The sequence below is a fragment of the Sinohyriopsis cumingii genome, chromosome 17, assembly GCF_028554795.1.
Source record: "Sinohyriopsis cumingii isolate HCF-2022 chromosome 17, ASM2855479v2, whole genome shotgun sequence".
In the NCBI taxonomy this organism is placed as follows: domain Eukaryota; kingdom Metazoa; phylum Mollusca; class Bivalvia; order Unionida; family Unionidae; genus Sinohyriopsis; species Sinohyriopsis cumingii.
The window spans coordinates 54,915,929-54,929,372 of record NC_142977.1 but is presented as its reverse complement, the minus strand read 5'-3'; the positions used below and the strand labels follow the sequence as shown (position 1 = coordinate 54,929,372).

Here is a 13,444-nt window from a genome sequence, read left to right as displayed (position 1 = left end):
CTGAATGTTAATACCATCTCCGATATTCTAGAGTGATAAAGAATTTTCAAATCAGCTGCTATAGTGACTTTTAATATAAAGTACTCACCCACTGAGGCAATTTAGAATTTTGTATCATTTTCATATGAACCCTTTGAGTGATCAGACTACCTTGACATTAATGTTCTTAAAATGCCTTCCATGGGTACCATCCATCTTTCAATGCAACAATCCATATGACAAACTAGGGATCACAAGTCTTTTAGTGAAAACCCCATCTCTGTAAAACCATACTTTCAGTAGGAATGGAGAGAACAAGATATACAAAGATATTGTAGCAGTCATATTGGAAGTCTATGTGACACCATTTCAATTAGAACCAACTAGACTTTGGGATGTTTGTGCATGCGTGTAAAGCTTCATGGCAAGCCACCAAATAATTTTGGAGAAGTGGCTCTAACAAAGCTTTGGAAATGGATGGATGGATGATGGACAATAAATCATCCAATAAGGTCTTCTAGTCCTTGATCTGAAAAGTTAAAAAGGAAATAGGCTTCACTTATCAAAACCCTACCAAAATCAAGTGGAGATGGTGGCTTATGTATGACAGAAGTAGGCTGGCTGATTGGGAGCTGGACATGCTGGAATGCTACGGCTGATATTGCTGCCATCATACTGGACTCCTGCTGCTGTTGTTGAGTGGGTCTTGCAGCCGACATACTGATAGCCTGAGAGGATAAATCAAACCTGGGGGGAGCTGGATCCTTTTGTGGTTGTGGAGAGACAACTATGGAATCGTTTCCTCCAATATGGATCCTCACTGGAGGTGATCCAAGTCCAGCCTAGGAAAGATTTAGCAAATTTAATTTATATACTATTAAAACAAGTTGAATGTAGTTAGTGTTGTGTGTGTGTGTGTGGGAGATTCATATAAAGTGTTCTTAATCACTGCATGTAAAATTAGGCCAAAAGAACCCTGGGAACAATTATTTCTACAACATCTGTCCCTGTCAGATGTAGGTGGTACCCTCGCATCAATATTATTAACATCTTGACATATCTACTTTTGTTTTGACTGTCTCTGCTAACTGAAGTAAATTTTCAGATTTTTTAGTGCAAGATACATGTCCTGTGCATTTATTCTGTAGTTAATATTTATGTCATATACACTAGACACTTTAAGTGAAGAAAATGAAAGGACAGACGGCTGAAAACAAAACAAATATTGAAAATGATGAACAGTGAATGGGAAACAGCACATGTACACCACTAGTCAAATATATGTGCCAGATCAATTATCAATAAATTACCAGACTTGTATGTCTAATATTCCATAAACTATTATCAATATCTAAAAATGGTTTTGGAGTTTTGTCCCAAAAATGAAGGCGTTGCTGATCGATGGTTGGATGATGAAAAACTGACAAAAGCATAATTAAGAACTCTTAATAGCAAAAGGTACAAATTGTCCATTAGTCTAATATGTGTACCAAACTTCATAGAGATATCTTGAACAACTTCAGAGTTATGATCTGGTAACAGTAGCATTATCGATCGATGGATGGGAGAGGGGTATGGTATTGTGGATTTAGTGCCATTTTTCAGTACGTGATAAGCTTATACATGACTACCAGTTTATTAGGTGGAGGCAAAACCCGAGAAAACCCCAGGAAGAACCACCAACCTAAGAAAGGCTATTGACAAATTTTCTTACAGGACAGAGGGTGGGATGAATGAATGTAAACATTAAAATATTGAAAATGAAGACCTGCGAGTAACAAGAGACATACAAGGACTACCAATTTAATGCGCGTCCAAAGTTTTCTAGAGGAATTTTAAATACTTTTGGAGGTTTGACCTGGAAACCAAAAAGTGGACAATAGATGGTTTGACCTGGTTTTATCCCATTACAATAAATTGCTGTTCAACCTGTGCCAATTGCAAATGCCCAATTCTGATGAATGGTGAGTATCTGCTGATGTAAATAATATCCCCATGCCACTCCCCCACGATGGAGATTAGTCTCTTGTCAAAACTGTGCACAACTCTTCTTAAATCATCCAACATCTTGACATTAGCTTATTTACCAAGTTTCATTAAAGACTGGTCATAAATATTGTTTCTTGAGCTCACTGAATTATGTACAAGATCAGCTCATTAATATATGCAGATCTTGCTTATAATGAAACATGTATCTTGAATTTATAAGCCAATTTATCAAGTTTAATTTTAAAAAAATGATCTGTAATGGAGACCAATTGTGTAAATGTGAAAAGGTTTTCATAAAGATACCTTGAATTTGTTGTTCTTAGGAGTCTAAAGTAATTTTTCAGCCCATGATAGGCTATACATGGTGGCCAGAATATTTGGTGAGGAAGAACCCCAGTCAATCGTGGGAAGAGCCACTGACCCATGGGAAGCTTTCATAAATACCCACATTTGTTAAGCCCTAGACTTGAACCTGCATGGACAAAGGTGAGACATCAGTCATCCGTAAAGGCGAGTGCCTAAGACAACTAGACCTCCCTGGGACCCCCTTGAATGGTTTGAGTAGTGCTCTAGAATAAAAAATGGACAATGTCCATATCAACAAACGGAAAAACGAGAAGCAAATTACTAAAACTGAAAAACTGCTAATAGAAAAGGGCACACCTGGACCACTAGTCCAATATGTATATCAAGTTGCATAGCAGAATCTTTAACAAATGTGCACTGGGAATGATGATGTTTATGGACATGTAGGGGAGTAGGGACACAAAACCATGGCTGACATCACTCAACAGAAATTTTTCTTTGGCTTAATAGATGGGAAAATGGGTTCTGTGTATCTGTATTACTAATGTTTACTACAAGTATGCAGAATTTATGAATCAACATTTTTCTTTGTTAAGCTGAAGGGGAATGTCTTCATCATTTCAGACCAAATTTTTACAATTAGATTTTGATGCACGATTCTGAATGTTTCTTCTAAAAAGCGATTTCTCTCTCTTGCTCTGCATCTTTCACATGCATACAAGGCATATATTAAATACATGAAGGGGCTGATTTTCAAGGCAGTTTAACTTCTGAGAGCAAACTGTGTATTATCTGTGCCATTAGCTTCAATTCATATTGTTTTTTGTTTTGTTGTAGGGTTTAACGCCATTTCTCAGTACAAGATAGGCTATACATGGCGGCCAGTATAACTGGTGGAGGAAAAACCCAGGGAAGAACCACCAACCCACGAGAAGCTACTGGCAGGCTTTCCCACGTACCCATGCTAGCCAAGCCTTGGACTTGAACCCACACAGAGGTGAGATGGCAGTGATCGGAACGTTGAGCACTTTAGACCACTCGGGGCCCCCCCCCCAAATTCAAACTGTGTTGATTTGATTGTTTCCTATATCCTCCCTACTGACCGTATCTACCACAGATAATGACCTATTATGGAAAATATTGTGAATATTTAATGTCCACATGTAAAGGGTTACTACTGATATTGTCAGTTTTCATGTTCATCTGTCTTTTATAAATGGTTTATATTTACATAATACAGAGAAAAATTAGTGAATAAACATACTTACCACAAATACACAACAGAACTTCTGGACAATAAATTAAGAATTTGTCAAGGAGTTTTATATTTATCAACAAGAGTTTATATCGCTCATCTGGATATTTTACAAAAATATACCATGTCAACCATATCCAAACTTTATCATGTAGAGTTTGCCTAGGTTACTATATCCTGACATTCATTTTAAAGATAAAAACGTAATTAATATGCAGTCAATTGCTCCTAAATGAAGTTATCCATTTTCCACAATCCTGATAATTAACACAGATCAAAATATAGGCTTAATGAGTGGCAAGAAGCAAGTGAATCCAGTTTTAGCTTGCTCGCTTAGTATGAACGCATCCCACTTGCTTTCAAAATAGCCCCCATTTTTGATCATGTAAGCCCATACTCCACTTTAGACCCAATTTGGATCAGAAATATGGCTTCCAGAGGGCTAACAAGCTCAATCACCACCTCATGTATATGCATAGACTCATTTACTTTTTAAACAGTCCAAGATCCTGAAGATAAAAGTATATATTCTAAGTTTTAACAAACTAGATTACAAAAATGGCTAACAGAGTGGTCCCCAATCAGATTCAGGATCAAATCGTAATCATTAACATGCACATGTAGTGACCTACATGGACTAAGCCACTTGCTAACCACTTATCTGGTCCAGACCTTTCAGTCTATTGGTATGTGCACCCAAATGTGAGAAGGACCAATCAGGTTTCATGCCCAATTGTGATAGTTTGAATTTGCCTCTACTTGCGTTATATTTGGGAGCCTGTGCGACTCGGCAGCTGTTCACCAAGTTGGGAGTGGTGTTCGACTGTTCCAAGGTGTATCTCAGTGAGATGTGAGGACAAATGTAAAGTTAAGGGGGGAGGAGTGTAGAAGTCTAGGTATATGAGACCACATACTAACCAGTCCAGCTTGTCCAGACCTTTTAATCTAGTGGTTATGTGCAACCAACCAAGAAAGAGGAACCAGGTTAGATTCTTAACTGCAATAGTTAGAATGTGTCTCCCTGCCTGTTACACATGCATCTGGTTCACTATCGAACCAATCCAAATGCTTGACAAGTCCCAGCTTTCAAGCTTGATCAAAATAATAACAGGAATATGGCTTACCGAGTTGTAAGCTCAGCCAATCAGATGCAAGATCAACTTTCACTGATTAATGAAATTGTACAAAATCATGATGACATGAGCATATACTGCAAGTGTGTTCAAAATTGGATACAAAATACAGCATCCTGAGTGGTAGCAAGCTTTGCCAACCTGATAGATCACCAAATTAATATTCATTTATCTTGTTCAGTATCAAACTCATAAGAGATCTTAATGACGCAAACATATACTCTTAGATCCAAATTATATGGCTTCTGAAGTGGTAACAAAGTTAGCCAATCAGGTTCAAGATCACTTCAGTAGTGTGTGTGAATCTTGCTCATCGTCAAATCTACCCAAGATCTTGATGATGCAAGCCCATATTTAAAGTCAAATCTAAACTGGACCAAACATTACGCTTCCCATGTGACTACAATATAGAATTTAGAAATATGGCCTCCTGAGTAGCAACAATCTCAGTCAATCAGATGGAAAATCTTTAATGTGTGCATTTCACTCACTGAATTTGTACAAGTCCTTGATATTTTGCAAGCTTGATCAATATCGAATCAGAAATACAGGCCTTATAAGTGGAAAAAGGTTAGCCAAACTAATGCAAGTTTAGCTCATTTGACTGCGATGATCACACTTGTAATTCAACTCATTACAGATCTCAATGATATAAGATCAAAAGTGGCAGAACAGTTAGCAAATCAGGTGCAGTATCACCTCATTAATATGCACGGTTCTTTCTCATAATCAAACCCACAAGTTGGATCTGAAATATTGACTTCAGACAGAGTAAAAACAGATCTCCACTGTGTAGATCAGACAACAAATGCTTAGGGGTCATATTCTGGTGACCTTTGAATTAGCCAATGGAAATGCAGCTTTCAACAATCTTAAAGTGAACTGTTTGGCACATATGAATGGTCTTCAGCCACACTGCTCGGTCTCCCATATGTGAAGAGATAAGACTATTGATTGGCTGATAAAAATAGCAATTATGGTAATAACATAGGTCACCAGAACTTGACCCCTATGCAGTCACCATTAGGTTTTCATGAGGAATAGTAGAGATCTGAATTTAAGATTGGGACTCCATAGTGGTTACAAGCAATTATTGGACAGATGCATGATGGATGCAACCACACCATAAGCTCATTTGGCTTTCAAGCCAGTTGAGCTAAACAAGAGGCCAAATTAGGATCAGTATTACTCACATGGCTTCCATAACAGCTGACCATTTCTCAGAATAGGCATATATAGTATTAAAAGAACACACCTTGTTGAAACCATCCCCCAAGCTTTATACAATATTGTTACCGATTTTAATGTATCTTGACAATGATTCTTTTTAAAGAGAGAAGTAATATTTGCAGTCTTGCTTCTAATTCAAGTAATCCATGATTGTAATGACATACAAGGTTGCAAGGCGGTTAACAAACTCAGCCAACTACTTGCATGATATCCTCATTAATGTTTGGATCCTGCTTACATTTGAAATTACCCATGTATCCAACTAGGATCAAACCCACATATCTGAATTGTGGCTTCAAGAATGGTATTAAGCTCAGCCAATCATATGAAAGATCACCTTGTAAATGTTACAGAGCCTACTCTTTATTGCTAACAGAGTCAAAGATCTTGATGATATAACCAAGTTTTATCAAATTCCATTCACAAATATGGCTCCCTGAGTGGTCATGAGATCAGCCAATCAGACAAAAGACTTCATCATTAAAAATGGCCCAAAGCGTCCAAGTGGTCTACAGCGCTCACCTTTATAGATCATCAACATCTCACCTGTCTGCATGGGTTTGAGTTTCAGGCTCTGCCAATGTGGGTATGTGATAAAGCTTGCCAGTTGCATCCCTTGGGTTAGTGGTTCTTAGTGTGGTTTTACCCTGGTTCTTCCTCCACCAATTAGAATGGGCACCATACACAGCCCATTTTGCACTGAGAATTGATGTTAAACCCAAAACATCACCATAAATATGTTGTGGATATTGCTCATTATCAAACTCGTACAAGCTCTTGATGATACATGCCCATATTTAAAGACCAATCAAAATTGGTCCAGATATATGGCATTCCCAAGGTCCAGATATATGGCATTCCCAAGCAGCAACAAGCTTAGCCAATCAGATGCAAAGTCGACCAAGCTATGTGTGCATCTTGCTCTTTATCCAACTTGTTCTTGTGGGCTTAACACCATTTGCTCACATGATAGGATTTACATGATTAGTAAAGCTGGTGGAGGAAGAACCAACGAAAAACCTCAGAAGAACAACTCACCCATGGCAAGTTTACTCATATACCCACAATGGCCAATCCCTAAACTCGCACTGAGGCAAGATGTCAGTGATCTGTAAACGTAAGGACCCTACACCACTTGGCCACCCAGGGCACTTTATCATACTTGTACAAGATCTTGATGATATAAGCATACAGACAAGACTAAAGCTTATCTTAATGTGTGGATCTCACCATCCAATATCTTGATGATACAAGCCCTACTGCAAGCTTGATCAAAATCATATCAGAAAAGACTCTAAAGGGGTAGCAAGTTTAGCCGATCTAATGCAGGATCAACTCATTAGAGTGCATGGATCTTGCTCATTATCAAAATAATCCAACATCTTCATAATATAGGCAAACATCACAATATTGACCATGATCCGATCAGAAATATAACCTGTTGAGTGGCAACATGCAAAGCTAATCAGATGCAAGATAACCTTATTAATATGTACAAATGTCGCTCGGAGTCATATTTCATGCTTCATTAAACTTGCATCAGAAATATAGACTCCAGAGTAGTGAGGAGCAATCACTAGAGGATGCATGTCTCCCAAATTACAACCAATGCAGGATCATACCACAAGCTTACTTTAGGTCAAGTGAGCTAAAAAAACCTCTTGATTAAAGAAAAACTCGTTTATCATCTTTTGATCCAACCTGGAATATCTTACCATTTGTTTGCCCTGCTGTCCTGCCCTTTCAGGCATCTTGGTCTTTCTCTTCTTTGGTGTTTCTGTTAAACACAAACATGATAACTGCAAGCTCAGCTACAGTAAACAATATTTTTTTATTAAAATGGTTACAACACAAATGAAAATATGTCCACGAAAACATTAATGTTTAGTCAGCAAACAAGGTCACAGTGACCTGGCTTATTATCGAGGCATTTTCCTTTCACCTTTCCAAGAGTACACCCAAGCCCATCGTTTTTCGGATAGGGATGCTTACATCGATCTATGTGGCATGTAATTTCCAGCCGATGTAATATGTAGGATATTAAGATCTGCCAGATATAAAACATCAAATCCAATCACACGAGTTTGCATATAACCTTGTCTTGTGAATATAACAGACCTATAAAGGGCCACAGATCAATCAAATGATGAATATGGGCAAGAATTCTGCCTAAATGTTATCTAAAGCCACATGCCAAGTGTGGTTGAAACCCTCCAAGAAAACAACAAATTAGGACCACAAGGTGGGGTGAGGCTGGAAGATTAAGTCAAACAAGATCAATAACTACAAAGACTGGATTATACTTAAGCCAGATCTTGTTCAATTAAAAATGCATACCAAATTTTTGGGACATCCAATTCTAGTTATTTTTTGGCAGGCATTAAATGTGAGAATGTATTCATTCATCTGACTCAGGGTCAATAATTCCACCTACTAACAATCACACTCCTCTAGATATTGTCAGTACAGAATTGCATTTCAAATATGGCTGAATTACCTGTACAAATTCAAAGAATCAAGTTCATGGTGTAGCAGTGAATCATTTTGATATGCAGCACTGTAACTTTATCCAAAAAAAACGTGGTGTGCTTACAATCAAACACATCAGAAATCACATTAATTCAAAGTTGGAATTACAATTTGTTTGCAATCGAATATAATGGAGGTTATGTTCATTAGTCAGGGCAACAATCATATTAAACAAAGACAAAAGACCATGTCCACATCTTTTAAAAACAGAGATTACATTGAATAAATCTGCTTGAAATCAAATTGAATTTAAAGTTATTGTCTGTAAACATATTACAGAAACTTCGTGTGACTGTGTATAAACAGAAGATCCCAAGTAAAAAGTCTTGGAAAAAGGAGAAATGACACTTTTTGTGCACTTGTGCTCTCTTCTCCTTATTTTTGTATTTTAAGATTGTGTTAGTTCTTTATACACAAATATAAAGTAACATTAGTTTCTCTGCATCTTAAATGCTTCAGTATTCACTACCATATAACGTGACCTTCATCAACACTATCTTCCATGCAGATACATAAATACAATTTTTTTTAAAATACTTCATTGATCTTGCACATAGAGTGTATAAAAAAAAGGTTTCTTTGAAACTCACAGCTCCATTCAAACCAAACAATCTGCACCTTGATCTCACTAGATTAGTAGCTAAAAGCAACCCATTATGGGTACTCAATAACCAAATCTTGCAATACATTCACAACTATCGGAATACAGTGTCCCTTTAGTTAGCCCAAAAAATTTAGCAAAGTTCACAGTCTTTTTAAAAAACTGGATCTTGAACACAGCCAATTCTCACAGTACTTGGTCATTAGGCCTTCAAATCTTGCGGCTTATGTTGCGGCAATCACAGGATACAAGCCGAATATAATCTGGCTGCATCTGATGTCAAATAAGTAGGCTATGAGATTTGGCAGTCATATGGCTTAAGCAATGTGGTTTGCAAGGAATCAATATTGCAATGCAGAGAAGAATCGGAACAAAACTTTTGGATGACTGGACACACAAATAAGCTCTTCAAAAATTCTGGCAACAGCAGATGCTGAAGAACTCTGCTGTGGCACATACTGTGACCATGTAGGACATCAGACCAGCACTATTTTCATACAGAACCATAGGAAGTCTTTAAGTAAAAACTCCATGTTGATATGACCATCCATTTATGTGGAATAGTTTGAGAAAGATTGTCATGACAACCACAATGGCAGGTATATTGGATGTCCGTGCAGCACAATTTTTGTTTAGGACCAACTAGACCATAGAATAGGTGCTTACAGTTTAATGGCAATCCTGAAGTAGTTTATGAGGAACAGCATTAACTTGTGCTTACTCATGAATGGATGTTGGGCAAAAGACCATAATATACGCTTTCCTGGTCTATGGTCTTGCAAGATTTCTTTTGTAGCCTACATAGAAAAAGTCTGTATTGTCTTTATTTCAACCCAACTAACTATAAATCATGTGTTTTCTCACCCATCTAACCCCATACTTTAAATTGAGAACATCCAGGTAAGTTGTTCAGGAGGAAATTAGAACAAGTTGTACCGGTGTAATTTTCTGTCCATACTATTATCAATAAAGAAAATGATCAACAGGACTACATGATTACCCATTGCAATCAAAATGGAAAAGAACTAGTAAAAAGTTTTAAGTAAAACACTTCTAGTTATACTAATTCCAGTAATTAGATAATTATATTAGTTGCCTACCACGGTTTGTTATGTCATGCATGTAAACAATATGTTAAGTGACAATTTTCAATGATAAAAAGGCACAACTATGCATTTGATACTCTACACTGCTAAATATGAAGCAAAATGGTTTGTTCCATCAGCACTAGAAAGTACATCAAGTGAGATCACATTCCATGGTAGTGAATACAGTACATTTATCACAAAATAAAATTATCGTAAAAAAATGTGCAGAATGCATTCATCCCAGAGACAATACTAGCAGGCTAGCTGGCATAGAATAAAAAACTAAGAATAAGATAGTTTCAATCTTTTATTATTATTCATGAGTAAAAATTGGAGACGCATGATATGACAGGATTAAATGGTGATAGTAATAGTGGTCTATGGACTATTTACATAGTAGATTTCAATTTCTTCAGACATGTAGCACACAATCTTACTTGTAACAAAGACACAACATAGTAAATGGCAACTGCTCTATACAAAACTGCAAATAAAAAATTATTAAAAAAAAAAGAGGAAATGTGTAGAAGCAAAGGCCACATAAAGTAGGCTTTACAAAAATGGACATAACAATAATCTTTCTTAAGGAGCAGAAGTAATTCTTTTCATATAAACATTTCAAAAAATGTTAAATACAAGATTCTAAATGTTTCCAAAGAGGAAAAATGGCAATAATTACTGGCAAAGATCATTTTTACTTCAAATTTCTTTACCATATTGTAATGCCATAGAGTGCATAAGTGTAATGCCTTGAGGCCAAGCCATTCATAAAGGACTCGCTTTTATGCTGACAAGAGCAAACACCAAGAAAGAAAGTATGCCCATTATATGGCCTTTCATGTATTAGATTTTGTACTTGAGAATGAAGACGTGATGTAAGGTCATGATATGATTTTAAAAAAATGCTGCAAAACGTCGACTATATAAGTAAAAATAACACGACAAAATCTATGTTGGTTGAAAAATGTGCCCACAAAATGCCAAACATTCTAACAAAAGACATGATTTTGTACACCATTGCCAGCCCAGTTTAGCTTGCCTCTAAGGATGAACACATTCTGCACTCACGGCCTAAAGTAACATTACAAAGACATGCACATATAATTAAATGTATATGTATTCTACCAGAGATCTATCAAAAAGGTCCCTATGAAATCCAAAGTAATTAGGACAAAGGTACTAATATTTACTAATTTACAGAAATTATCTGGTACAGTGTCTAGTACTTGGGTAATACTTGAATAAATGATTCACTCATTCATTATTCATTCATTCTAAGAAATATGACAATCTGTCATATCAACTTGGTTTGAAACATTCAGGTCTATACAGGCCAAGGTTGATGAAAAGTCATGGTAGAATTTTTCCCCGATATTTGTCAATGTTTAAATTGAAATTTCATGAAGCTTTTTTAAAAAGACAAAAAGATAAATGTAAAGTAGTAAAAGTAAAATACAATGGGTTTAATGCCATTTCCCAGCAGCAAATATATATGGCAGCCAGTATCTGGGAAAAGCCAGATAAGAACCACAGACCAACGAGAAACTATTGGCAAGCATTCTCACATACCCAAATTGACTGAATCCGAGACTTGAACCCACAGGACAAAAGTCAGATCCCAGTGATTGGTAAGGGTGAGTGTTTTAGACTACTCAGCCAAATGTAAGCTGAATGTAAAGCTGTTAAATTACTTTAAATAGTGACAATAAGGAGAAATTTCACTCCTATACAACTATCTATGCAGAATGCTTGGTCTCACCTGATCCTTCAAGTTGTATTCCAAATACCCGGCAATGTCTTTGATCGTGCAAAGGAGGTAAATTCAGCCTACGTTTTCCTGCAAAGGGGAGTACCCTCCATCATCAAGAAGCCCAAGTTTCATGACTGTATTTGCAAGAGTATCAAGAAGAACTGAGCTAAATGTAAAAACTAAAAATGATACTTATCTCAACAAAAACACTCTGAAAATAATTGCATAAGTATCGCCTATGCCTGGCAGTCAAGACAAAATGCCAAGATTTCATATATTAACTGATGTACCAAGCTTCTGAAAGGCTCATGCCTAATGATAAGCCCATCTTGCACTTTAAAAAAAAAAAGACTTTTCCTTCCTTTTCATTAATACATATTTCTGCAGAGCAGTTTCCACTACCTCCCTATACCTTCAATTTCTACTAATGGCATCAACTTGAAAAATTTCCACCATTACTTTTCATCTAGGCAATAATGCAATGAATCCCAAATTTGTTGCTAACCAAATCTTTATGGATTTCTTTACATAATAGACATATAAAATAACAAATCTGGCAATTTTACTACTGCTAAAACAGCAATAAGTACCATGAATTTTCTACACAGGAACTAATAACATAAAACGGTTGTATTTGACATCTATATACTTCAAGCTCTCTGTAAGAATAATCACAGAAGTCACCATCTTCGACTCAAATATAATCCCATCAACTATACCCTTCCAATTGTACATTTTACCGACTGAATTAATGCTTGGCATTTATTTAATACTCAAGACGGACGAGGAAATTGTCAATCTAAAGAATTTCTCAAATTGATGCCAATAAAAAATGGCAAAAAGAAATGAGAAGACATAGTGCAAACTCAATTTGCACCAGATAAAGCAACTCTTCATAAATGTGAAAAAGTATACAGAGTACTGAAAATGATCACCGAGTAATACCGCTGTTAATTTAGCTTCACACCGTCAATACAAAAACTATTCACAAGGACAGTTCCAAAAGCAAAATAGCACTCATTGTTTTTCAAGAACAATAATTAGACTGTCCCCTTTCAAAGTTAGGGACGATGAGACTACAGATGAATAACCTAAATGTGAATATCGCAGTTTGAAAAAGACAACATGTCTCAACATTTACACAAAAAAATTAAAAGACTTACAAGCACAACCTGTTTTCATCTTCAAAATTACACCCAATTTGTTTAATTTTGATAAAGATTATAGGAAAACAGCTAACAGACTGAACACTGACAGATTTTGCACCAACCGATGGAAGGTTTTAAATAACTGAAGGATGATGCCAATGCAATAACTTCATAACCTTTGAAATCCAAGTAACTGCAGCAGAGGAGATACCGACATAACAATATACATGAAGGCAAACATTTACAGCTGCAAAGTTCAACTCAATACCAAAGAGTGTCTCAGACTTCTGACCAACTTGCCATACCATCCAAAACAAGAAATCAGCCACATTAATGCATGTACGAGTGTACAAGACAAAAACACCAATGCATACTTTCAGGATATTAAACATTCAAAACTTTAATAAGTCATTAAGAATATGAGGACAATTGAAAG

General features: G+C 36.4%; 1 protein-coding gene across 5 annotated transcripts in view; it reads right to left on the bottom strand.

Moving 5' to 3' along the window:
* The window catches only part of LOC149778786 (bromodomain-containing protein 2-like), a 65,525-nt gene that overhangs the window by 19,829 nt on the left and 32,252 nt on the right, over positions 1–13,444 (bottom strand). For all 5 annotated transcript variants that reach the window (XM_089939548.1, XM_089939547.1, XM_089939549.1 and 2 more), the window contains 2 exons: positions 7,608–7,669; positions 554–821 (listed from right to left, as the gene is read on the bottom strand). In XM_089939548.1, the coding sequence (XP_089795674.1) occupies positions 554–821; positions 7,608–7,669 (330 nt within the window). The remainder of the gene's footprint in view (positions 1–553; positions 822–7,607; positions 7,670–13,444) is intronic.